The 27,925-nt window shown below is 39.1% G+C and overlaps 1 protein-coding gene across 2 annotated transcripts in view; it reads left to right on the top strand.

Annotated features, from left to right (window-relative positions):
* Positions 1-27,925, top strand: part of Kdm2a (lysine demethylase 2A) — an 83,189-nt gene that overhangs the window by 11,741 nt on the left and 43,523 nt on the right. For both annotated transcript variants that reach the window (XM_036201140.1, XM_036201131.1), the window contains exons 3-5: positions 23,551-23,689; positions 24,760-24,838; positions 25,235-25,281. In XM_036201140.1, coding sequence (XP_036057033.1) covers positions 23,551-23,689; positions 24,760-24,838; positions 25,235-25,281 — 265 coding nt within the window. The remainder of the gene's footprint in view (positions 1-23,550; positions 23,690-24,759; positions 24,839-25,234; positions 25,282-27,925) is intronic.

Raw genomic sequence — 27,925 nt, 5'->3', positions numbered from 1 at the left:
TCCTTACCAGAATCTACATTTTATTTATTTATTTATTTATCTATCTATCTATCTATTTATTTATTTATTTATTTAATTTTATGTGTATGAGTGTTTTGCCTGCATGTGTTTAAGTGTACTACATGCATGCCTGGTGTCCTCAGAGGCCAGAAAAGGGCACTGGATCCCTTATAATTGTTAAGGACCTCTGTAAGTGCCTTATAGATCCTAGGAACTGAACTGGGTCCTCTGCAATAGCCTTCTTTCTTCCATTTTAAGATAAGAGCTCTTTAGTAGCCAAAGCTGGCCTAAAACTCATGGTAATCTCCGCTTCCTGGTGATAGAATTATAGACATGAGCCACCATGTCTGCCTAAATTCTACTTCAGTAAACATTTTAAAAAATGTTTAATGTGCATAGTGTTTTGCTTTCATATGCTTGCAGAGGCTAGAAGAGGAACTGGAGTTAACAGCTAGCTGTGAGCCACAGTGTGGAGTTCTTGGTTCATTAATGCCCTTGCAAGTTCCAGTTTGACTCAGGATCCACAGACATACGTAGGGACTTTTTTGAATATATTATTAGAATGACCACATGGATTCCATAAAAGGAAACATTTAGGGGATATAACTTATAATTATTAAAAAACAACCACCTGAAAGCAACCTTAGCCAGATTGCTGGCTCTCCATTCCCAGAATTTCTGATTAAGTCTGGCACAAGATCCGAGCATTCTGTTTCTACCTATTTCCCAGATAATGGGATCAGGGACCACGTAATGAAAATAACAGGCTGGGTGGTGGTGGCGCACGCCTTTAATCCCAGCAGTTGGGAGACAGAGGCAGGAGGACAGCCAGGACTGTTTCACAGAGAAACACTGTCTTGAAAAACCAAAAATAAAATAAAATAAAATAGTGTGTGTACCTTGTACATGCGCAGTGCACTCAGAGATCAGAAGAGGGCATCAGATCCCCTTGAGTTACAGATAGTTGTGAGCTATCATGTGGGTGCTGGGAATCAAACCCAGGTCCTCTGCATTAGTGGCAAATGCTCTTAACCACTCCAGCCCCTAAAAAGACCATTCTTCAATACACAAAAAATGGGACTTCAAAGAAATTCAAATAAATATTCATTGGCTGTAATTATATTTACTTTTTCTCTGTGCTAATTAGTCTGTTGCTATTTACTTATTTTTGTGAGACAAGGTTTCTCTATGTAGCTTTTGCTGGCCTGGAACTCCCTATGTAGACCAGACTGGCCTTGAACTCACAGAGATATACCTCTTCTAGAGTGCTGGGATTAAAGGTGTGTGCCACTGTGGCCAGCACTGGTCTGTCTTGCTCCCTTCCATCAATTTGGTAAGACACACACACACACACACACACACACACACATATATATATAAAACTTTATGGCAACTTAATTGGAAGAAGATTAAAAAGGATTTCCCATTTCCTGTATCCCCAGTAATGAAAGTTAGATAGTTAGATACACTGGTTGTATAAATACTAGAAAGTTTGTTGTTTTGATTTTTGGGGACCGGGTCTGGCCTGGAATTTTTTTTGTGTGTGTGTGTGTGTGTGTGTAGAGACAGGGTCTCTGTGTAGAGCAGGTTGGAACTTTGGACCCTTTCTGTCTCAGCCCCCTGAAAGCTGATTGTAAGTATGCTACCACTCCAGGTTAAAGAAAACAAATCTAAAGTATAGTCATTGTTACCACTTTAGCCGGTTCCCTTCCAGTTGTTCTCCATACATTCAAGGGAGTTTGGAGTTTTACATGCTGTCTTGCAGTTTATAGTAATTTTCCATATCATTAAAAGCACATGTGAAAAAGTATAAAAAGTTATACTGCCATTTCCTAGAGCTTATTTCTTTTGTTAATAAATATTAGGACATTGAAAACAAAACATAAGTAGGCATGGTGACACAACACTTATAATTCCAGTATCAAGTTGGCGTAGGCAGGAAATTGGAGCATTCTAGGTCAGTATAGGAAACATAGTAAGAAGCTGTTTGGGAAAAAAAAAGAAAGAAAGAAAAAATTCAGTGGCAGTGAGTTTGTTTTTATCTTATAGCCCTATCATTCCTAAAAGTATACTAAAGTTGTGAATATTCTGAAAAAACTATGGAAAATTCAAAGATACTCCGAAAGTCTTTTCCATCACTAGCTCAGATGCCATCATATGCAAAACTTTTTTCATCTACATTTTCCATTTCATTTAAAATATTTTGAAATCAGTTCTAGGTACTTTTATTTCATAGGTAGCACTGAATACTTTGCATATGTTTATCAATCTATTCTTTCATAAATATCTTTTTTGGCATTGCTGGGTCTGTTTGCTGAACGACTTTATTAGCTCTGGCTTAGGTGTGAAATAGTCTCTGTTCAGCTTCTGAACAGAAGTATAATTTGGATGAAGTATCACACATAGAAAAAGGACATGAAACATCATATAGTTAAGTAAGTAATCAAAAAAATATCAATACTGTGTCACTGCCACTCAATCAAGATTTGGCATTGTAGTCTGGGCATGAGCATGGGCCTATAACTCCAGCCGGCACTCAAGTAGCTAAAGGAAGAGGATCAGGAATTCAAGATCATCCTTGGCTACATTGTCAGTGCTACACAAGGCAGGGCTGTATAGGGAGACCTTTTCTTAAATCCCACCCAAAATACTGGAATAGTTCCCACCTCAGAAGCTTCCTAATAACTCAGTGGATTTCTTTTAAGATTTATTTGTGTGAGTATGCACATGTATGTAGGGATGTATGGAGGCCAGAAGAGATGTCCTCTTTTTTCTTTTTCTTCCCCCTCACCCTCCAAGAAAGGGTTCTTAGTGTAGCTTTGGCTGTCCTGGAAGCCACTTCCCAAGTGCTGGGAATAATAAAGGTGTGCGTCACCACTGCCTGGCCTGAGGTGTCCTTTGTTCATTTATTCCTTTGAGGTAGAGTTTCTCCTTGAACCTGAGCTTTGCATTTTCTAGGCTAGACTGGTAGCCAGCAAAATGTCAGGGATCTTTCTGTCCTGTGCCTACCCCTTAATCTCTACTTGAATGTACCATGGGATACCCAGTCTGTTAGGTCATTGCTGCAATCCAGACTGGTCCTCACAGCAAGCTCTTAGCCATTGAGCCATCTCCATTTCTGGATTTTTGTTTTTGTTTTTTTTTTCAAGACAGGGTTTCTCTGAGTAGCTTTGTGCCTTTCCTGGATCTCGCTCTGTAGACCAGGTTGGCCTCGAACTCGCAAAGATCCACCTGCCTCTGCCTCCTGAGTGCTGGGATTAAAGGCATGAGCCACCACCGCCAGGCCATTTCTGGATTTTAAACAAAACAAAAAAATGGTGCGTGTGTTGGGGCGGGGAGGTAATGTGTATTAGCACAGTCAAGCAACTATCATGAGATGCTTATACACATACTGAGCACTCTGTGTTAATTTCTGTGCTTAAATCTTTTTTAAGCTCTTTCAAATAAACCCCTCTGTTTCATTGAAAAACAACAACAACAAACACAATTCAGCCTGTGTGGCAGTGTATGCTTTTAATCCCAACACTCAGGAGGCAGAGGCAGGTCTCATCTACAGTTGGAGTTCTAGGACAGTCAGGGCTACAGAGAGAAACCCTGTCTTGAAAAACAAAAAGCAAAACAAAACAAAAAGTGTAATTCTAGGGCGGGGTGCAGGGATGGCTCAGCAGTTAAGAGCCCTGGCTGTTCTTGCCAAGGACCTGGGTTCTATTCCCAGAACCCACACAGTGGCTCACAACCATCTGTAACTACAGTTCGAGGGCAACGGGAGCTGCCTTCTGGCCTCTGGGGGTACCATGCATAGTGTACAAACATACATGCAGTGAAACACTCAATATACATAAAAGATTAAAAAATTATTTAAAAGCAATTCTATTATTACTGGTAAACAGAACAGTTTAAAATATTTCCATTGCTCAAATCTCTCCAATTGCTGCTTTTGCAGTGGTTGGTTGGTTCAAATCAGAGGTCAGGGTCTATCTACTTATCCTGGGTTGTTGATAAATGCCTTACTCAGTCTGTCTGCCTGTCTCTCTTCTCGAGACAGGATTTCTCTGTTTCTGTGTATAGCCCTGGCTGTCCTGGAGCTTGCTCTGTAGACTAGGTTGGCCTTGAACTCAGAGATTCACTGGCCTCTGTCTCCCTAGTGTTGGGATTAATGGTGTGCACTGGTGTTAAAGGTACTGAAATCTTTCTTAACCGGTAGATGCCTCCTCTCTTTTTTCTTGTGTGTCTGGGTAAGTGGTCACCTTTCTGTAGAATTTAGTCTTTCCTGGAATTCGTTGACTACATATCTTTTTCTTTTATTTTTTTAATTTTGAGATAGTGTCTCAGTATCACTGTATTGGTATTGAACTCATGGTGATCCTCCTGACTTAGCCTTATAGGTGCTGTGTGCCATCATTGTGCTAAACAATTTTTTTTTCTTTTTTTCTTTTTGGTTTTTCGAGACAGGGTTTCTCTGTGTAGCTTTGGAGCCTTTCCTGGAACTCACTCTGTAGCCCAGGCTGGCCTCGAACTCACAGAGATCCTCCTGCCGATGCCTCCCAAGTGCTGGGATTAAAGGCGTGCGCCACCACTGCGTGCGTCACCACCATCCGGCATGCTAAACAATTTTTAAATCACACTTTCTTGTTATGGTTTTGTCGTGTGTCTTTAAAAATTTGATCTTAGAGCTCTCTTTTTGAGGGGAAATGTGATAATACCTCATTTTAATCATCAGGAAATGGCTCAGACGTGAAATGACTCGCCCCAAAGTTAAACACCTACTGAATGGCAAAGATGAGAAGTTAGGTCTTTTTACTTGAGGTTGGATTTCTCCACCACACTGTCCCGTTCTCTTTTCCCACTGACTGGACATTATACTGCACCCAGCTACTTTCTCCTAAAGCTCTACCTGGTCTTACTTTTGGATCTTTACATAGGCAGTTCCTTTTAATTGACCATATTTCTTTCGTTTAACTGTATGCATCAGGTCTTAGCTAAGATGTTACAGTAGCCTCTTGAGGGTTCTAACATCTTCATTCCTACTAGATAAAAGTTCCTCCTCTTCTTTTTTTTTTTTTTGGTTTTCTGAGACAGGGTTTCTCTGTGTAGCTTTGCGCTTTTCCTGAACTCGCTTTGGAGACCAGGCCTCTTCTATTATTTTAATATGGGTGTTCTGTTGTCAGAGGAAAAAAAATCCCACTATTGTCTTTATATATATATATATATATATATATATATATATATATATATATATATATATATATATATATATATATATTGTTTTTCTAGACAGGGTGTCTCTGTGTAGCTTTGCGCCTTTCCTGGAACTCACTTGGTAGCCCAGGCTGGCCTCGAACTCACAGAGATCCGCCTGGCTCTGCCTCCCTGGCTCTGCCTCCCGAGTGCTGGGATTAAAGGCGTGCGCCACCACCACCCAGCTACTTGTTCTATATTTTGCAGACAAGAACTATGAGTCTTACTGATCAGAGTAGTAACAGTGCCTGGTGCATGTCAGATATTAAAAAACAAACAAAAAGTTGTGTGTAATTCTGTCCTCACTTGTGTTTTATTTGTTTATTTTTTCAAGTTTCGCCATGTGAGGTAATCATATTTATGGAAAAAGATTTGACATCTGGATTATAAGCAAGATCAGAATGAACTACCTTGAATTTTTTTAGTACTTAAACACTTTTCAATGTGTATTAATTTTATTCATGCCACAACCATAGTTGTGAATAATCAAATTAGTACCAGTAAAACTACTGTCAAAAAATTGAAAAAAGTCAAGAGAGAAGGAGACCCAAGCTGGGCAACCATAGTATATGCTTATAATTTCAGCCAGCCTGGTCTACATTGGGGAGACCTTGCAAAAAAGAAAGAGAGGAGGAGCTGGAGAGATGGCTTAGTGGGTAAGAGCACTGACTGACTGCTCTTTCAGAGGACCTAGGTTCATTCCCAGCACCCACATGGCAGCTAACAACTGTCTCTAACTATTTCTAGAGCTGGGAAACCTGCACGGGTTGTCCCCTACCTTCTTGTGATAGATATTTTTGGTATTGTATACTTTGGTCTTATAGTGTATTTAACTTTATAATGTCTGTGTAGCATCATAATGTTCTATTTATGGTAGTTTTTGTTTTGTTGTTTCATCTTTGAGACAGAATCATATATAGTTCACGTTGGCTTTGAACTTGTTAGGTAGCACAGGATGACCAGGTATATCTAATCTTCCTGCCTTCGCTTCCTTAGTGCTAAAATTACAGACTTGAACCATGGTGCCTTTATGCAGTTCTAAGGATTGTCTTGCATATCAGGCTATATCTACCCAGCCCTGACAATATTTGATTGTTTAAAAAAGAAATACACATGGGCTGGAAAGATGGCTTAGTGATTAAGAGCACTGGCTGCTCTTCCAGAGGAACCAGGTTCAATTACATGGCAGCTCAACTGTCTTTAACTCCAACCCTTGAGGAGCTAATGCTCTCTTTAGGCATGCACATAATACATATACATGCATGCAGGCAAAACACTAATACACATATAATAAATTAATTTAAAAAAAGATACATACACGCATATACATATTCCTATGATGTGTTCTAGGGGTTGAACTCAGATTGCTGTGATTGCATAGCGGGTGTTTTTACCCACAGCATCTTACTAGACTCCAAAAAGTATCTCGAAGTTTTTTCCATTGATTTTTTTTTTTAAGTTAGTATGCATATAATCTTTCCATACATATATACCATTTTACTTTGTACATACCCTTCTTTGTATATCTTTTTACAAGAAAATACTATTCTGGGCATGATGGCTCACACCTATAATTCCAGTTCTTGGAGGGCACAGACAAGTGTGTATGATGGGGTGGTTGCTATGAGTCAAGGCCATCTTTTACTACATAGAGTTCCAGTTAACCCTGGGCATGTGAGTATGTTTTGAAAGAGAGAAAAAGAGCCAGTCAGGGTGATGCACACTGGCAGATCCCTGTTACTGTCCATTCTAGACCAGCCAAGACCCTGGTTTGTTCTCTTTTAGGATGGGGGAGGTGCTTCTTGGCTTTTTTTACAACAGAAATTAAAATCTTTTTCTGAGCCAGGCAGTGGTGGCACACACCTTTAATCTTAGCACTCAGGAGGCAGAGGCAGGTGGATCTCTTGAGTTTGAGGTCAGCCTGGTCTACAGAACTAGTTCCAAGACAGCCAGGGCTATACAGGAGAAAACCTGTCTCAAAAAATAAAATAAAACAAAATTTCTGTTCCTTTGTATTTCTTTAGCAGTGCTATGTAATCTAGCCGGTATTCTTCTAAGGCCACATTTATGTGACCTTAAATTTTAAAATTTGTGTTTATATGGAGGAGTCCCGGCCAGAGACCAACCTTGGTGTCATCCCTTAGGAGCCATCTCTGTGTCAAATTCATATGTTTTTTTTTTTTTTTTTTTTAATTCATGTTTTGTTTGTTTGTTTATATGTATGTGTCCATGTATGTACCCTATTGGCTAGCCTTGGATTCTCTAGAGTTAGGCAGTTGTAAGCTGCCCAACATGGGTGCTGGGGGCTGAACTCTAGTCTTTTGCTGGGTTTAAAGGCATGTGCCACCATGCCTGACAAAATTGGGTTGATTTTTAACTATATAAATAGGTAATATATACAATATGGATAAGGCTAAAGAGCTTGTATCTCTAGTCCTCGTCCATTCTGTCAGTTTGTTTATTCTTCCATGTTTGTCATTGCCTTTTACATGCACACACAGCTAGAGACTGCCTATATCATATCAAGACTAAAAGAATTTTTTTGTTTTGTTTTGTTTTTTGTTTTTCGAGACAAGGTTTCCCTGTGCAGCTTTGCGCCTTTCCTGGAACTCACTTGGTAGCCCAGGCTGGCCTCACTTGGTAGCTCAGGCTGGCCTCGAACTCACAGAGATCCACCTGCCTCTGCCTCCCGAGTGCTGGGATTAAAGGTGTGTGCCACCACTGCCTGGCTTAAAGGATAATTTTATGGTAATTTTGTAATTACCAGGTCTTAGAACCTATATTTTACATATTTAGTAACCAAAGAATAGCAAAATTCAATAATCTGTTATATAGTGGCTTGTTCTACACCAAATTATAGAATAAAGGAAAAACTAGAAAGAAGAAACACAGCTTCAAATAGTTTAAAATGTCTGTGTATGTGCATTTGCTTTTGTTTTGTTACAAAGTCTCATGTATTCTGATCATTTATCTGGCTTTTAGCTCTGAGAATTACATGAATGTGTCACTATTCCTGGTTTCTACAGTTTGAGAAATCAAATACAAAGCATTGTACATGCTAAACTGGCACTCTGCCAACTACATCTCCCAGCTACACATTTGCTCCCACTCCATCCCCCAATAATTACATGAGAACTCAAAGAAATTCACTACTACTTAGTTTATTTTAAATTCTAGAACTAGGTAGGTTAGAGATACCATATGGTAGTCTACATGGTAAAACATTATTGAAAAGTAGGCATTGGGTTTGGGGGAAGATAAGTAGTTAAAATTGTTGTTTGCATTTCATTGATTCTTTTTTTTTCCAAGACAGGGTTTCTCTGTGTAGCCTTAGCTGTTCTTGGCTGTCCTTGAACTCACTTTGGAGACCAGCCTGGTCTTGAGCTCAAGAGGTCCACCTGTTTCTGCTTTCCAAGTTATTTGATTAGAAGTATGCACCACCACACCTATATATATTACTTTTGATTGAATTATTTGCAACTAATTTGAGCATCATGATACAATGTCTCTAATTATTTTAGCACTTAAAATTTCTGTGGATTGGGGCTGGAGAGATGGTTCAGCAGTTAAGAGCATTTCTGTTGCTTTTGTTTAAGACCTGGGGTTCAGTTCCCAGTTCTCACGTGGTGCTCAAAACCATTTGTCACTCCAGTTCCTTCTTCTGACTTCTGTGGACAAAAGTTGTGCAGAGATATATATGTAGACAAAACACTCCTACACATGAAATGAAAGATAATTTTAATTAAGTTTCTCTAGATTGTATTTACTTATTGTTAATAAAATTTTTGAGATGGTCTCATAACATAAGCTGGAAGTCTGTTTTTGTTTTTATATATGTATATGAGTGTTTTATCTACATGTTTGTATGTGTACTTTGTGCTTGCTTAATGCCAGTGGAGGCCAGAAGGATGTTTTGGGTCACATGGAACTGTAGTTACAGATGGCTGTAAGCTACCGTGTTGGGGTGGAGCCGCCAGACTCAGGTCCTCAGCCAAAGCAGCAGCAACCCCTTTATCCACGGAGCCATTTCTCCAGTTCCCACTTGGTAACTCTTCTCTTTTTTTTTCCCCTAAGACAGGGTTTCTCTGTGTAAACCGCTCTGGCTGTTTTGGAAGTGGATTTGTAGAGCAGTCTGGCCTCGAACTCACAGAGATCCATCTGCCTCTGCCTCCTGAGTGTTGGGATTAAAAGCATGTGCCACCACCATCTGGTCCCACCTGGTAGCTCTTGATCCCTTCCCTTAGCCTCTCAAGTGCTGGCATTACATGTGTATACCACTATGGCCGGCTTACTATAGGATTTCTCTCCAAAGAATAAGAATATGATGTTAACAGAAATACATTGTCATAATTAAGGAAATTGTCATTTTATAATAACCAATGATGTGAAGTTTCTAAATGTCCTAAATAAGTTTTTGTTGTTGTTTTTTGAGACAGGGTCTCACTATGTAGACCAGGCTAGCCTCCAACACTGAGCCTAAATAAAAATATAAAATTCTTGTCCCCAACTCCTGTTTTCCTTCAGTCCAGGCTTATGCACTGCATTTGAATATTGACTGTGGACTCTCATCATCTAGAACAGTTGACATTTCAAACATCAAATCAAAACAAACCTGGCTATTTGATTTTGTGAAGTCCATCAAATAAAAAGTATTTTTTACAAAATCTTTTTGTCTTGCAATATAACTTGGCTTATTATGCAAACTAGACTGGCCTTGAACTCAAGAGTCCTTATCATTTTTTGAAAACAAGTAAAACTAGACAGTCTTGGTTACTAATGCTTTTAATCTCAGTGCTCAGGGATCTCTGAGTCTGAGGCCATCCTGGTCAACTGAATTCCAGGACACCCAGGGCTACATAAGAGAAAACTTTTCTCATTGTCCGCCCCCCAAAGAAAAACAAACAAGAAAAAGAAAATAGAGGTAAAAACATCACAACTTAAATTAACTATTTTCAGCAGTACAATTCAATAGTGTTTAGTACATTCGAAATATTTTGTAGGCCAGATACGGTTTTGCTGGTCTTTAGTTCTAGCAGGAGGGAGGCAGACCTCTTTGAATCGGAGATCAGTGTATGGTATGTTCTACATAGTGAGTTCCAGGCTAGCTCTACAAAATAAAAACCTTGCCTCAAAAAAAAAAAAAATCATCAATTTTTTCCCCCCATTGAGACAGGGTTTCTCTGTAGCTTTGGAGGCTGTCCTGGAACTCGATTTGTAGATCAGGCTGGCCTCAAACTCACAGAGATCTGCCTGCCTCTGCCTCCCGAGTGCTGGGATTAAAGGTGTGTGGCACCACTACCCGGGCCGTAACATCAATTTTTAAGCATCTCAAAAAGAAACTTAGTATTCACTAAACAACAACTCTCCATTACTCCCCTAGCCTCTGAAACCCATTTTAGTTGTTTTTTTTGTGCCTCTGAGGATTTACTCGTTGTAGATGCTTTATAACAGTAGAATAATACATGATCTTTGTTGTAGGGGTTTTTGACACAGCAGGAGTTTGTGGTTCTCTTGTGAGTCTCATTCCTTTTTTTAGTGACTGAACACTTGCTGTACAGCTAAACCACATCTTGTACTACATCTTGCTTATTCATGTATCCATTGATAGACATTTGGATGGTCTCTCCTTTCTTATTGTGTTTATTGCCACCATGAGTGTTTGTGTATATGTATTTGAAAGTATTTTGTGGTGTGAAATTTTACAATCCACACACAGAAAAAAAGCTATACTCTTTATATGTTGTCTGTGCTACTTTGCTTTCTTGGTACAGTGGCTAAGTTGAACTGTTATTACCATAGATATTACATAGGTTATGAAGCTTAAAATGTTTCCTACTTGTGTCTCCTTCCCTTGGTAATGCCTTTTTGTTGTTGTTTTGGTTTTGGTTTTTTGAGACTGGGTTTCTCTCTATAGCTTTGGAGCCTTTCCTGGTACCCACTTGGTAGTCCAGGCTGGCCTCGAACTCACAGAGATCCGCCTGCCTCTGCCTCCTGAGTGCTGGGATTAAAGGCATGCACCAACCACTGCCCGGCAGCATTGACTTTCAAATTCATAATCTCCATTTTCTGTGTTGTTTGGAATGGAACCCAAGGCCTTGTGAATGGTAGGCAAGTTGGTATACCATTGAGTTATACCCTCAGGCTCTAAGTTGTATCTTTATTATTTTTAGTGCAATTTATTTTTTCTAATTTTAAAAATTATTTTTATTTTACATTTATGGTGGTTTTGCTTGTTTGTGTGTCTGTGTATTGTACATGCATGATATGCCTGAGGAGGCCAGAGGAGGGTCTCAAGTTTCCTGGAACTGGGGCTATAGACAGTTGTTAGCTGCCATATAGGTGCTGGGATTTGAATCCAGGTCCTCTGGACTCCAGCCTCTGGCTTTGAACTCTTGGTTTTTCAAGACAAGGTTTCTTTGTGTAGATTCGGTGCCTGTCCTGGATCTTGCTCTATAGACTAGGCTGGCTTTCAACTCACAGAGACCCGCCTAGCTCTGCCTCCCAAGTTCTGGGATTAAAGACTTGCACTATTGCCACCAGCCAGGCTTTGAACTCTTAATCTTTCTGCTTTAACCTTCTAAATGCTGGGTTTACAGGTATGCTGAATAATGGAGCGGGAAGTACAATTTTCCCACTTTGTTTTTCCTAATAACATTCTTGCATTAGAGTGGTACATTTATTAGAATTGATGGGGCCAATAAGGATAACTTTTATGTGTGTGTTCCCATTTATGTGGGTTTGTATATGCTTATGTGTAGAGGTCAGAAATTTCCCTTGGTTATTACTCTTCAGGGGCCATCTAATTTGTTATTTGAGACAAGAGTCCCTCACTGGCCTGAAACTCACTGGTTAGGTGAATAGCTCCAGGGATCCATCCACCTGTCATTGACTTCCATGATGCTGAAATTACAAGTTTACACCACTATGCCTGTCTTTCTGTATATTCTTGACATCAGTCCTCATGTTTGCACAGCACACATTTTACCAGCTGGACTATCACCAACCCTGATAACAAGTTATTAACTAAAGTTTACAGTAAGTATTTACTCTCTTGTAAACAGTTCTGTGGCTTTTGACAAATTACTATAGTACAATACAGAGTAGTTTTACTCCCTAAAAATTTGCTATGTATTCCCCTTCCTGTTTCCACCAGCAACTATTGGTCTTTGGAAATCTATAGCCTTTTTTTTTTTTTTTTTTTTTTTTTTCTCTTTTTAGACAAAGACAGGGTTCTATTGTGTAGTTCTAAATGGCCTTGAGCTTCCTCTGGAGACCAGGGTGGCCTCTAACTCATAAAAAAATCCACCTCCCTCTGCTTTCCAAGTGTTAAAATTAAGGGGTCATACCACCATGATCCACTATTCTTACCCTCCTTCCTTCTCCTTTTTTTTTTTGTTTTGTTTTTTTTTTTCTCAAGACAGGGTTTCTCTGTAGCTTTGGAACCTGTCCTGGACTAGCTCTGTAGACCATGATGGCCTCGAACTCACAGAGATCTGCCTGGCTCTGCCTCCCGAGTGCTGGGATTACAGGCGTGTGCCACTACCGCCCGGCTCCTTTGTTGTTTTTTGTTTTTTTTATTTTTCTATTATCAGCTTGATACAGTACAAATTCTTATCCTAATAGTGAAATGTTTCACTGAAGCTTGCCCAGTGATTGAGTAAAACCAAAACTTACTGTAAGCCACAGTCATCCTAGGGTCTCCCCTGCTATGTAGCCTCCCTGGTTCTGTGGATTGTTCTTTGCTTTATATCTAGTATCCATTTATGAGTGAGTATACCATGTTTGTCCTTCTGAGTCTGGGTTACTTCACTCAGGATGATATTTTCTAGTTCCATCCATTTGCCTGCAAATTTTATGCTGTCATTGTTTTTCTCTGCTGAGTAGTACTCCATTGTGTATATGTACCACATTTTCTTAATCCATTCTTCAGTTGACGGGCATCTAGGTTGTTTCTATTTTCTGGCTATTACAAATAATGCTGCTATGAATATAGTTGAAAATGTATCTTTGTGGTATGATTGAGCATTCCTTGGGTATATGCCCAAGAGTGGTATGGCTGGGTCTTGCGGTAATTCGATACCCAATTTTCTGAGAAACTGCCATACTGACTTCTACAGTGGTTGTACAAGTTTGCACTCCCACCAACAGTGGAGGAGTGTTGTTCCCTTTGCTCCACGTCCTCTTCAATATAGATTGTTATTAGTGTTTTTGATCATAGCCATTCTGACACGTGTAAAAAGGTATCTCAGAGTCGTTTTGAAAATGTCTTTCAGCCATTTGAGATTCTTCTTTTGAGAATTCTGTTTAGCTCTTTAGCCCATTTTTAAATTGGATTGTTCAGTATTTGATGTCTAGTTTCTTGAATTCTTTATATACTTTGGAGATCAGTCCTCTGTCAGATGTGGCGTTAGTGAAGGTCTTTATCCATTCTGTAGGCTGTCTTTTTGTCTTATTGACAGTGTCTTTTGCCCTACAAAAGCTTCTCAGTTTCAAGAGGTCCCATTTATTAATTGTTGTGCTCAGTGTCTGTGCTGCTGATCTCCTGTGCCAGTGCATTCAAGACTACTTCCTACTTTCTCTCCTATTAAGTTTAGTGTAACTGGATTTATGTTGAGGTCTTTGATCCACTTGGACTTGAGTTTTGTGCATGGTGACAGATATGGATCTATTTGTTACCTCTCATTTTTTTTAAAGATTCATTTATTTATTATGTACACAGAAGAGGGTGCCAGATCTCATTACAGGTGGTTGTGAGTCACCATGTGGGTGCTGGGAATTGAATTCAGGACCTCTGGAAGAGCAGTCGGTGCTCTTAACCTCTGAGCCATCTCTCCACCCCCTATTTGTAATCTTTTACCTATTGACGTCCAGTTGTGCCAGCACCATTTGTTGAATTTTTTTCCATTGTATAGTTTTGGCTTCTTTGTCAAAAATCAGGTGTTCATATGTACGTGGATTAATGTCAGGGTCTTCAATTTGATTCCATTTGTATGTCGGTTTTTATGCCAGTACTAAGCTGTTTTTATTACTATAGCTCTATAGTAGAGCTTGAGGTCAGGGATGGTGATGCCTCCAGAGTTTGCTTTATTATACAGGATTCTTTTAACTATCCTGGGTCTTTTGTTTTTCCATATGAAGTTGAGTATTGTTCTTTCCAAGTCTGTGAAGAATTGTGTTGGGATTTTGATAGTGATTGCATTGAATCTGTAGATTGCTTTTGGTAACATTGCCATTTTTACTATGTTAATACTACCTACCCATCCATGAGCATGGGAGATCCTTCCATTTTCTGATATCTTCTTCAATTTCTTTCTTTAGAAACTTAAAGTTCTTATCAAACAGGTCCTACCTTTTAACAAAAATATAGTCAGAACTGGGCAGAGGCAGGTAGATCTCTGAGTTCAAGGACAGCCAGAACTACTCAGAAAAACCTTGTTTCAAAAACCAACAAAAAATCAGAATCAATCTCTTGTCTTTTTTTTTTTTTTCTATTCTTTTAACTTTTTAAAATTTGTTAATCATAGCCATACAAATGAATTGATTATATTGTAGTGTGTTCAGTTGATTTTATCTTTTGCCATCTTGTGGCATCAAGGATCTTGTCTGAAAAATTTTACCTGTACTGGTGGGAGCCACTGAAGGTTTGTTTAAAGTAAGGAGTAGAGGTACCACCTTTAATTTGGGTTGGGACAGGTGAAGGCAAGAATCCTTTGCTTAGGGCTGGAGAGATGGCTCAGAGGTTAAGAGCACTGGCTGTTCTTCCAGAGGTCTTGAGTTCAATTCCCAGCAACCACATGGTGGCTCACAACCATCTGTAATGAGATCTGGGGCCCTCTTCGGTCACAAAGGCAGAACACTGTATACATAATAAATAAAATCTTTAAAAAAAAAAAAATCAGTTGCTCATCTCTTTACTGAGTATCTTTTTTCATGACCCCCCCCCCCATTTCTTTGTATTTTTTATTTTTAGGTATCTAATTTTATAAGTGTATATATTTGCAGGTTCTTCATTTCTCAATAATGGTTTTAAAAAAAAAGTTTTATTTGTTTTGCCTTAGCTCCATAGTGGGTGGAATCTTTCTTGTTCTTTTAACCCATGATTCCTATTCTGTTGAAATAGTTCCCACTTCAGTCTAGTTCTTTTCTGTTTTCCGCTTCTATAATTCTTTTCTCTTGAATAGTTTGCCCTTTCCAGTTCTTTTGGGGTTTTTTGTTTGTTTTGTTTTGTTTCTTTGTTTGTTTTTCCAGATGGGGTTTCTCTGTGTAGTGGCTCATGCCTTTATTGCGAGCACTGGGGAGACAGAGGCAGATAGATTTCTGTGAGTTCCAAGACAGCCAGAGCTGTTATACGGAGAAATTCTGTATCGAAAAACCATTGAATAAACAAATAAATAAACATTAACAGTATCTTTGGCAATGGGAAAAAGCTGCTAATTTTAATGAACTTTCACTTGCCAATTATTTCTTTCATGGGTCATGCTTTTGGTGGTATTTCTAGAACCAAGAAACAGAGTATGGTGGTACACATCTGTAATTAGAGCAGTGAAGGAGGTAGAAACAGAAGAATCAGGAGTTCAAGGTAACCCTTGGATGGATACACAGCAGGTGTGAAACAGACTGGGCTATGTGATACCTTGTCTCACAAATAAAATCAAAACCCAAACTCCTCACTGCCAAACAGGTTTTCTCCTATATTATTTTTGAAAGATTGCATAGTTTTGTAGTACACATTTAGGTCTATGAGCCATTGCTTCCAGATAGCATACAGTTAGTATTTTAAGTTTATCTCTTTGCATGTGAATTTTGTGTTTATCTAGCAGTATTTGTTGAAGACACTGGCCTTTCTGTATTGAATTGTGTAGACAGTTGAATGTCTCCCTCCCACTAGCTAGCTATCACATTGTGTCTCCTCCCCCTCCCCCCACACACAGACAGGGTTTCTCTGTGTAGCTTTTGGTGCCTGTCCTGGTTCTTGCTCTGTAGACCAGGCTGGCCTCGAACTCACAGAGATCCGCTTGCCTCTGCCTCCTAAGTGCTGGGATTAAAGACATGAGCCACCAGCACCACCACCCCCCTAGCTATCACATCTTAAATTAACTTATTTCTATTAATCTATGTGTCACTACATGCCTGGTAGCTTTACCTGTGTTCTATTACATCTTGCTCCTTGGGTGGCTTTTAGCATCTCCCCCAAGTCTACCTTTCTTCTCTCTGTATCTTTGCTTGGATATGCCACCTGGCTATAACTTGCCTTGCCATAGGCCAAGGCAGCTTCTTTATTAACCAAATGGTAGCAACACATATTCACAGCATACAGAAAGGCCATCCCACAGCACTTCCCCTTTTCTGTCTGATCATAAAGGAAGGTTTTCATTTTAACATAGTAAAATTACATATACCAAAACAATTATCAAGCAAGAATTACAGTTACAATACCTAGTCTATTTGTGTAATTTTTGAGAATCTAAAGTTTTCTATCTAATTTACCTTTTATCATAACTAAGGAAAACTATAACTATCTAGTCTTCAACTCCATCAAAGACCCCAGAAGGATATACTATTACCTAAGTAAACAGGAAATGCATTATAAGCAACTTCCAAAATTCTAGAAATTACAGCGACATCTGACTGCTTGGACAGTTACCCAAAGTTTTTCTCTAACGTTGGGGCATCTATCTTAAGCCTATAAGCTTAGAGCATCTGTCAGACTTTTCAGTGAAGCAGGAAATTTGAAGGACTGTTCTGCCTAATGACAAAGTTTATCAGTCACTTTCCTCTGTGTCCTGCAGAATGTCTGGCAGGTTTTTCTGCAAAGGAGGAGCCAGAATGACCAACTTGCCTTGTCTTTGCAAAGTTCTGTGGTCACTTTCCTATGGGTCCCGCGTGTCCAGTTTATATAGCATACTGTCAAACAGTTGAGGCAAGGACACTTTTTTGTCCAATGACTAACCTTTGCCACAAATTCCATATGGAATTTTTTTGATGCTCATCATCATCTTTGAAGTAGAGTGCTGCCAGGAACGGACATGTCTCATTGTCATAAAAAGTCTAAGTTTTGAAAACATTTTAAAATTCTGTAGGTCTTTGAAGTGTTTTGAAGATTACCTATCTATCTAAAATATAACTGTATACCTAGGAAACCTAACTAATATGAGTATAAGTTAGATTGTTAAGATTACTATTAAGGGGGCTGAAGAGATGACTCAGAAGTTAAGAGCACTGGCTGTTCTTCCAGAGGTCCTGAGTCAATTCCCAGCAACCACATGGTGGCTCACAACCATCTGTAATGAGATCTGGTGCCCTCTTCTGGCCTGCAGGCATACATGCAGGCAGAACACTGTATGCATAATAAATAAAATCTTTAAAAAAAAAAGATTACTATTAAGTTGTATTTCTTAATTATATATTACATTTTTAAATGAGCTACATAAACATAATACCCTAAACAAGAGTAGAGATAAACATGCATTATAATAAAATTAACTTTAATTTGTATCAATAAACCAAAATCCATACTAACGTAAAATGTGTAAGATTAATGGTTGTTTTTTAAATTTAAGCAGATTCAATAATTTACCCTTTTTTCTTATCATTTCTATACCATATCCTTCTTTCTTCTTTTAGAAAGAGACTGACTGTGACCAGTAAAAATTTGTAACCAAACCCCCTAAACAAAGACAAACATCCATAATCCATTTTTTTGGGGAATGTGAATGTAGTTTTTTTAGGCTACTTCTTGCTGATTAAGGGCATTGGTAATCTTAGGGGGACCTTGAGAAAATTTAAGATTATGGACAAGTCCTGACTAGAGTTGTGTGTGAGGTTGGACCATCTCAGCCAGCAGCCTTGAAGCATTTCTGGATGCAGAACTCAGAGGAAACTGCAACAGATGCGCTCTGGAATGTTGGATCCTCTGGGCCATTTATTCCTGTTGGAGATTTTTCAGGGGATCAAACCTGACTTCTTAACCCAAAATGAATCCAGAGCCTCTCATTTCCTATGGAAGTAAAAGCAGAACCTCTTCTCCAAAGTGATATCTTTTGACTTAAATTTTGAAGTCAAGGCATTTTCAAAATATATAGGTTGGATTAATCCAGCAACAATTAAAGTAAAATGTTTCTTAGCAGCTGTTGCTCCTTCCTCAGTTGTCAAACAATCAAAGACAACACAATAATATCCATACAATAACATAGTATCCAAACTATCTGTATTTTCCATCTCTATGTGTTTTTTTTTTTTTTTAATATTCACTCCCTTTTAAAACTGTATATTTCTTTTTTATGGCTGTCTATACCTTCTCTTTACCCTCCCAAGCCTATGTATATTTTTAAACACACTGAACCATTTGAGGTTTTTGAATTTGTTTTGGTTTGTTTTGTCTGAATCTGTCTTAACTGCGTATCTCTATCTTCTGACTACATGGCCACCAGGAGTGGCTAGGATTAAAGCAGCTGGCTCCACCGTATTTCTTGGCTTCCTGAGAATCTAGCTTCATGGTGGAGGTACTGAGGAGAACTACGTGTATTGCCACCAGCTCTGGGGAGGTTTTAGATCGATGCTGTCACCGAGTAGTGTGCCACTCACTGCTCATAAACTCCATTTAAGTGTTTGGCAATAGGGCCTCTTAAAAGAGCTGCATGGTTTTTGCTACTAATGCTGAGTTAGAAAACTATCTCTTAAAGGAGCCAAGCCTCTACTAATTGCCAGCAAACAGAACCCACCAGAGAAAGAGCACTTACCAAAAAGCCAAGTTTGACTCTGTTTTTGTGTGCTTAGAATCCTTTTTTAAGTTTTCAGGTTTTATGTGGAATTTCTGGCCAAACATTTGGGTGCCACTGGGTGCCCCCAAACTTGATATGCTCTGTCTATTAAAAGCTGGGGATTGATTACATTATATACGTGTTCTTCCATGCCTGGCCTTTACTTAAATGTTGCTTTGACACAAGAAATTCTGTAAGATCAGGATTGGAACAGTAATCCTTATGCCAGCTCCAAAGTGAATAGTTGACCAGTTTGCTGGCAAGGCAGGCCCTTTACGTATGGAGTGCGCCTTATGGTGAATAGCAAGATCTGTTTGGAGGGGAGGAAAGAGTGCCTGTATCTGTAGCTGATGATTTGGATGACCTTTTTTTTTTTTTTTTTGCCAGAATTGGCTGTAGATGAGATGGTGGCAGAAGGTACTCAGTGCTCACTGTAATAGCAGCATGATGATATGATAAGGTGAATTCTTTAATGCTTAGTTTTCAGTCTGTAGATTATAGATTGTATGGATGTAGTTTGCTTAGTTTATAGATTAGGTAGGAAGATTAGTATGTTGTATTACAGTGTTTCTCACTGATTTGTAGTAGCAAAAGCTTTTTTCCCCCCAAGTGGTGCTTGGGGTGGAACCCAGGGCCATGCCTGTTAGAGGACCTCTCTAGCATTGAGTCACACCCAGCCTGGAAATGCACTTAACATAGTAATACGTGGATATACTTAGTTGCAATAAAAATTTCCAGAAATAGTGTTTACCTATGCCATTTCCTGGTTTATTTTTATTTCATTTTATGTGTATGTATGTTTTGCCTACATATATATCTGTATACTGTGTATGTGTACCTGATGCCCAAGTAGGCGAGAAGCGAGGCCATCAAATCTACTGACACTTGAGTTATAGATTGTGAGCTGCTGTGTGAATGCTGAGAATCAAACCCAGGTCCTTTCCAAGAGCAACTCAGCTATCTCCTAATTAAATTTTTACTGTTGCAAATTGTAATCAGTATAACAATAGAAATAGTTATGATAAAGCTTGATGACCAAAGCAATTTATTGAAGAGTTTATTTGGGCTTATGGTTTCAGAGAGATAAGAATCTATCATTATCATGTGGGGGAGATGTGGCAACAGGTAGGCATGGGGACTAGATCAAATCTTAAACCCCAACCAGGAAGCAGACAGAGCAAACTAGAAATGATACCAGTCTTAGTTTTTTTGGGTCTGTATACTACCAGAACGCAGTGATTTGCCTGCCTCTGCCTTCCAAGTGCTGGGATTTAAAGGTTTGTGCTACCACCACACAGCCAGGGCCTTAAGAGTTTAAAAGATTAATATTGTACTTGGCTCTGAGTTCAAGGCCAGCCTGGTCTACAGAGAAGTTCCGGGATGGCCATGGCTACACAGGGAAACCTTGTCTAGAAAAACAAAATTGAAGTAAGGCCACGCCTTCTAAACCTGCCCCAACCCCACTACCAGCTAGAGACCAAGTATTTAAGAGCCTGTGGGGGACATTCTCATTAAAAGTGCCACATAAATGTATAGTATTCATTTCTGACCACTTCTGAAATAGTTTCTGAGATTCATAGCAGCATGTGCAAGCATATGTCAGATATCTTTGAAAGTGGGGTTTAAAATGTTTGAATCTTTTTATTTTTGTTAGGTATACCACTGCCACATAAAGCAGGGGTTTCTTTAACACCTAGTCAGGATGACCACTTCATATTAAATTGCAGTTGGTAGGTTTTTATAATTGGATTAGACATGGTGTAAATGATGCTTCATGGGGCTGGAGAGATGGTTCAACAGTTAAGAGCACTGGCTGCTCTTCTAGAGGACCCAGATTCAGTTCCCAGCACCCAAATGGCAGCTCAAAACTGTAACTCTAGTTCCAGGGGATCCAACACCCTCACAAAGACATACATGCAGGTAAAACAACAATGCACATAAAATCAAAATAAATAAATTTTTAAAAAGCAGCTTCATAAAAGCTCTTCATGGGCTGGAGAGATGGCTCAGCAGCTAAAGAGCACTGTGTGCTCTTCCAAAGGACCCAGGTTCAATTCCCAGCACTCACAGGGCAGCTCACAACTGTCTGTAACTCTAAGATATGACACCATCACACAGACATACATACAGGCAAAAACAACAATGCACATAAAATAAAAATAATTTTAAAAGCTCTTCACAGAAGATAAGGCCTCAACTTAAAAATATTAGAGGCCTACTGGGGAACAAGAAACATCTTACCTCCTACTTGAAGAGAAGATAATGTAGGACTTGTCTCTAGACACTTAAGCCTTTTTTTTTTTTTTTTTTTCAAAATAGAAGTGTAGTACAATATTGGTTCATGTTCAGAATGACAATTCTTAATATATGAATGTTGGGAATTCATTGTTTGTATAGGGTTTTTTATAGCCCAGACTAGCCTTGAACTCTGTAGCCAATGATGACCCTGAATCCTGCCTTTACCTCCCAAGTTCTGGTTTGGTTTTATTTGGTGCTGGAGATGGAACCCATGTTTAATGCATGCTAGGCAAGTACTCTCCTAACTGACCCACATCTCCAGCCCCTGTATGTTCTTCTTATATTGTTTCCTTTATAAATAAAACCCCATTTCATGGTCTCTTTTTTATCATTATTAAGTAGCTTATTGACAGTAAGAGACAGAATCTAGGATTTTTAGGATCCAGGAGTTGTAGGCCAGCCAGATGAAACCTTATTTCAAAGACAAAACAGAAATTTTAAAAGTTCTTAGGTGCATTCAGAAAGAAAGATATAATGTTTCTCTCAGTATAAATGGGGTGACACAGATGCTTAGAAAGAAACTGAACTTGGCTGGAACCCCAATGTAGAGGTGAGAGGGGCAGGAGTGTATGTTTTTGGAGGTGTAATTTTAAATGCAGGTCATGTCATTTCCTTGTAAGGTTTTATTTCTAGACATGAAATTTCACAAATCTCAAGAGTTTTTTCCTTTGTTTGTTTGGTTTTTTTCTTGACCGGGTTTCTCTGTGTTTGGCTGTTCTAGAATTCACTTGGTAGACCAGGCTGGCCTCAAACTCATAGAGATCTGCCTGCTGAGTGTTGGGATTAAAGGCGTGCACCAACACCACCAGGCAAAGGATTTTATTTTTATTTTTATTTTTTTTTTAAAGAGGAAAGATTTGTCTCATGAATTCAGTCCATTGTGGCAAGATTTTATTCATTCATTCATTTATTTTGGTTTTTCAAGACAGGGTTTCTCTGTGTAGCTTTGTGCCTTTTCCCTGGAACTCACTTGGTAGCCCAGGCTGGCCTCAAACTCACAGAGATCCGCCTGGCTCTGCCTCCCGAGTGCTGAGATTAAAGGGTTGTGCCACCACCACTGCCCGGCAAGATTTTATTTTTAATTAGGTGTATATGTGCATGGGTTTTGGCATATGCCCTTAGAATACCCTGGAACTGGAGTTACAAGTAGTAGTTGTTAGATAACTGATATGGGTGCTGGTAACTGAACTTGTATTTGTTGCAAGAAACAGTGCTTGGGCTGGGTGGTGGTGGTGCACAACTTTAATTCCAGCACTCAGGAGGCAGAGCCAGGCAGCTCTCTGTGAGTTTGAGGCCAGCCTGGTCTACAGAACGAGATCCATGATAGGCACCAAAACTACACAGAGAAACCCTGTCTCCAATAAAAGAGAGAGAGAGAGAAAAAGGAAGGAAGGAAGGAAGGAAGGAAGGAAGGAAGGAAGGAAGGAAAAGAAACAGTCCTTGGTTTTAACTGCCGAGCCATCTCCCACCCCTAATTTAGGCTACTGTTGAGATTGTTTTACAAATTTAATTTTAGATAAATTTCTTCTCGGTGAAAATTGTTGTCTATATATTTTAATGTTTTTTTAAATTGTGTATTCATTTATTTTTAATTGTATGGAGCTGTGTGTCTGTGTGGATTTGTGCATGTGAATGCTGGTATATGAGGACAGACACAGGCATTAGCTCTCTAGAGGAGCTGAAGTTACAGTCAGTTGAACTGTCATACATGGGTCGTGGGAACTGAACTAGCTTCTGAAAAAGTAGTATGCAGTGAAGCACTGAGCCATCTCCAGCCCTTATTTCAATGTCTTTAAATATCCACACTCCGAGAAGCCATGATAGATATTTAATAGAGCTGAATTGGTTGTGTTTTTATTGTGAATTTGTATCTCTAGGCTTAAAGAGGTAGCAAAAATGAAATTCAGCTGGCGTGGTGGTGCATGCCTTTAATTCCAGAGGCAGAGGCAGATTTATCTTGTGAGTTTGAGTCTCCCCTGGTCTACAGAGTGAGTTTCAGGATATACAGGACTACACGGAAAAACCAGAAACAAAACAAAGTGTAAAGTCATAGGTTGGAAGCCCCAGCAGCTTATTAAAACTTTGTTCTGTTTTGTGCATTCTGAGAATATCAGTTAATCTTGAGCCTGGAGAAAAGAAAGTGGATGATTTAAACTAGCAACTAAAACTAGAACTCATAGTCTACATCTAGGGAGCAGTGACCGCAGTGGAGAGGAAGCAGAGTGCATGATTTCATCTTTGTATCCTTTTACAGCGTGGTACCATGCGACGTCGCTATGAAGACGATGGCATTTCAGATGATGAAATTGAAGGGAAAAGAACTTTTGACTTGGAAGAGAAGCTTCACACCAACAAATATAATGCCAATTTTGTTACTTTTATGGAAGGAAAAGGTCAGTATCATTTTGGTTCAGATCCTGAGCCCCTTGAGTTAAGAAGTCATTGACTCTGAGAACTGTGGGTTTAACATCTGTACAACTTTAAAATATTGCCTGTTGATGATATTTGTTTATTTTGTCTCAATGCTCATTCTCTGCTAAATTTTAAGTAGTCTTTTACTAGAATAAGAATGTTACTGGGGATAAGGCCTTTTTACTTTCTCATTTTTTTGGCTTGGGTTTAACTAAAAATAACGCAGGTATGGTGGCACGTGCCTGTAATTCTAACACTTGGGAGATAGAGACAAGAGGATCAGGAATGGTTAAAGGCCAGCTTGGGCTATAAGAAACCTTGGTGAGAGGGAAAGGGAGAAAAAGGTACAATGAAATCCCTTTTATGAGGTAGGATTCCTCATGTGTCATGTAGTTTTGATCCTTAGCAAAAGAGACACGTTGATACTTTCTTTCTTTCTTTCTTTCTTCCCTTTCCCTTTTCCTTTCCCTTTCCCTTTTCTTCTTTCTTTTCTTTTCTTTTCTTCCAAGACAGGGTTTCTCTGTGTAGCTTTGCACCTTTCCTGGAACTCACTCTGTAGACCAGGCTGGCCTTGAACTCACAGAGGTCCACCTGCCTCTGCCTCCCGAGTGCTGGGATTAAAGGTGTGCGCCACCACCACCTGGCAACGTTGATAATTTCTAATTAGGATGTATGAAGGACTCATTCACTCGCTCAAGTGACTACTACCCTCAAACCCTCATTTTCGGTGTGTTTTCCATATTTCCTAAGAGATGCTTCTTAGTAACACACAAAAGTTGTATGATCACAACCTTATGCACAGAGTTACAAACATTATTGATACGTTTGTACTTAAAATTTCTCGTATAAGCTGGGTGTGAGGGCACATGCCTTTAATTCCAGCACTTGGGAGTCAGAGGCAGCCTGTCTACAAAGCAAGTTCCAGGACAGCCAGGACTGTTACACGTAGAAACCCTATCTCAAAGAACCATACAACAAAAAAAATTATTTTATACTCTATTTACCTTTTTTCAGTGATTCCTCTCTAATATTTTTTCCCCTATGGTTTCAGATTTTAATGTAGAGTATATCCAGCGGGGTGGCTTGAGAGACCCTCTCATTTTCAAGAATTCTGATGGACTTGGAATAAAGTAAGTGCTCTGTGGCTGGCCTGAGATGGTTTCAAAGTGGCTGTTACACTCAGGGATTCAGACAATGGCAGTGTTGAGAACTCAGAGCAGTAGGTAGTTGAAAATAACTTCCCAGTTACTTGGTGAAGTGTGTCTCTTGTTTCAAAAGTGATTCATATACCCAGAAATGAAAAGTGCAGATGAGCTTGAAAAAGCTTAAGTCTCTTGAATATCACTCTTAGATAATTGCTACTAACATTTTGATTTTTCTACCTATATAAATATATTTGTATTTAAAAGCATTTAAAGCTAAACATGAAGATTGTGATATTTTTGTAGAATTCTCCATATTTTCAAGAAAAGATCCATACTGATTAGAGAAGTAGTGCTTCCCGTTTACTGGTATTTATCTCATAGGATGCCGGATCCAGACTTCACAGTGAATGATGTCAAAATGTGTGTGGGTAAGTAACAAACTTTTGGCCTCTTCATCTTTGTTTGAGGTTTAGGAATATCAAAGTATATATTTCCTTGAAAAGAACTATTTGATTAGCAACTCAGAATTCTCTCAAAGGAACACCATAGTCTGTTTAAAAAAAAAAAAAATCCAACAACTATATATGGAGGAAGTTGGAAAGTAACTATACATATTCAGGGGACATTTTTCTCAAAGACAAAAAAGTTTTTAAATTTAGTTCATTAAAATCTAGACATGGGTGATAACTGTTATAGTCTGTGATCAGGCAGTAAAATGATATAAAGTATTTCATATTTCCAACAAACAGAAAAGAAAAAAGGAATTCTGATTCTTGCTGTTTTGTGGTATATGATAGTACTGTTCCTTAGTTTGGAAATTAAATATTGTAGCACCACTTCTTGCCACTTAGATCCTTGTTAGACTGCTGGGTAAACTTGCGTAATCTGAGAGGTGAAAGTCACAGACAGCCTAAGTTCTCTGATGCCTGTATTATTCATGCCCTAATTCTCTGTGTTATTCTAAGCACCTGTCACCCATGTATTTACTGGTACCTAGGACAGCTTGTGGACCAAGTGCTTAATAAATCTGATAAGTAATCAACATCCTTACCATTCCTTTCAAGCACAGCTCTTTTCAGAAGCCTTGATACTCTACTCAACATTGTAGAAATTCACTTCTTACCCCTTATTTTTATTGTGATTTCTAGACAGAGGCTCATGTAAACTAGCCTAATCTGAAACTCACCATGTAGCCAAGGATAACCTTAAACTAATTACCTACCTGTCCCTTTTTGAGTGCTGCAGTTACAGACATTTGCTACCATACCCAGATTATTTGGAGCTGGGGATCAAATCCAGGGCTTTGTCCATGCTAGGTGAGCATTCTTTCAGCAACTGAGTTATATCTTCAGCTTCTCGTTTCTTTCTTTTTTTCTTTTTTAAATTCATGTGCATTGGTATTTTGCCTGCATGAGGGTGTCAGGCACCTGGAACTGGAGTTACAGACAATTATGAGCTGCCATGTGGATACTGGGAATTGAACCCTGGTCTTCTGGAAAAACAGCCTAGCCATCTCTCTCCAACCCCTCTTATTTAATTCTTAGTAACCTTTAGGAAAGTAAGGCAATAGACAGCCATAGCTTTCCTGTGTTGGCTTTTAAAATTCCTTTTTATTTATTTATGAGTCAGGGTCTCCCAGATGTAGCTCCTGTTGTCTTGGTAGACTGGTCTCTGACTTAGAGATCTGCCTGCCTCTGCCTCCCAAGTGATAGAATGAAAAGTGTTTGCCATCAACCTGGCAGATTTTTATTTTTAGTCATATGTATGTGTGTGTTATCCATGAGTGCAGGTGCTCACAGAGGTAAGAAGGATTGGATCCTTTGGAGTTAGAGGTTTGTGAGCCACCTAACATGGGTGCTGAGAATAGTACTTGGATCTTCTGAAAGAGTAGCCACTGCTCTTTACTGCTGAGCCTCTTTGTATCCTCTTGCTTAGATATTCTTACACCTGCACTTGACAAATGACCTCCATAAGAATCGTCTCTGATAACTTAAAATACAGACTCAGTGAAGTTTCTGGGAATATGGCAAGATCCTTCTTCATCTATATGATTATTGCTTGGATAGAATGTGTCCATCTGTTGTAACTATTGTGGAGTTTTGTTGAAGGTTTGCAACTGCCAGGGAAAGATTTAGATAAAGTTAATTTCAGGTTTTAGCATAGTAATGACCAGTTTTCCACATGCCCCAATCCTCACCAACCAGAACCCATGAAGCAATTGTGCATATTTTTTCCAAAAGCACAACACACAGCTTTACAGGAGCCAGGGATGGGTAAGAAAGGTCTTGTGGAAATATTGGAGACTTGTGCTGTTGTCTCAGTTTGCAGTTTTTCCACCTGTACGCTATTAGAGTGTCCTTATGTTTGACCTCAGTGACTTCTCTAGGATTTAAAAGGCTGGTAGAAGGTCAAGTATGATGGTACAAGGAGGACATTATAGAAAGACCTTGTATCAAAAGACACCCGTGGACGGGGCACACCATTAATCCCATTTTGAGAGGCAGAGGCAGGCAGATCTCTGAGTTCAGGACAAGCCTGATCTACAAAGGAAATTCCAAGACAGCCAGGGCTATACAGAGAAACCTTGTCTCAAACAAACAAACAAACAAACAAACAAACAAACAAAAAAAGGCTGATAGACTCCTTCCCCTAAACATACATTCAAGACTAGAATATTCAAAAGCAATTATATTCACAGAGAAAGTTACATGTTGAGCACACATGTTCAGGATTAAATGCAGGCTCAAAAAACATAAGACATAAGTTTAGACTTTGTAAAACTCTTACAAGAATTAAAATAAAAACTAAAATAGTATACACGGCACACTGACATACATGTAAGCAAAACACTCATACCCAGAAAACAATAAAAGTACATAAAACAACTGCCCTAAATTGGCAAACCAATTGTAGTTTGCACTCTTATAATCCCAGCATTTGAGAGGCAAGATGAACATGAGCTCCAGGCAACCTGGGCTACATGACTATCACGTATTCTGTTACAGCAGCATAAAACAGACAAGATGAAGCGTGTTTGACAGTGTCAAGCAGACAGTTATACATTGTGGGAAT

This window comes from Onychomys torridus, chromosome 1, assembly GCF_903995425.1.
Source record: "Onychomys torridus chromosome 1, mOncTor1.1, whole genome shotgun sequence".
Classification (NCBI taxonomy): Eukaryota; Metazoa; Chordata; class Mammalia; order Rodentia; family Cricetidae; genus Onychomys; species Onychomys torridus.
Note: the sequence above shows the minus strand (reverse complement) of the source record. Positions and strands in the feature narration are given on the sequence as shown.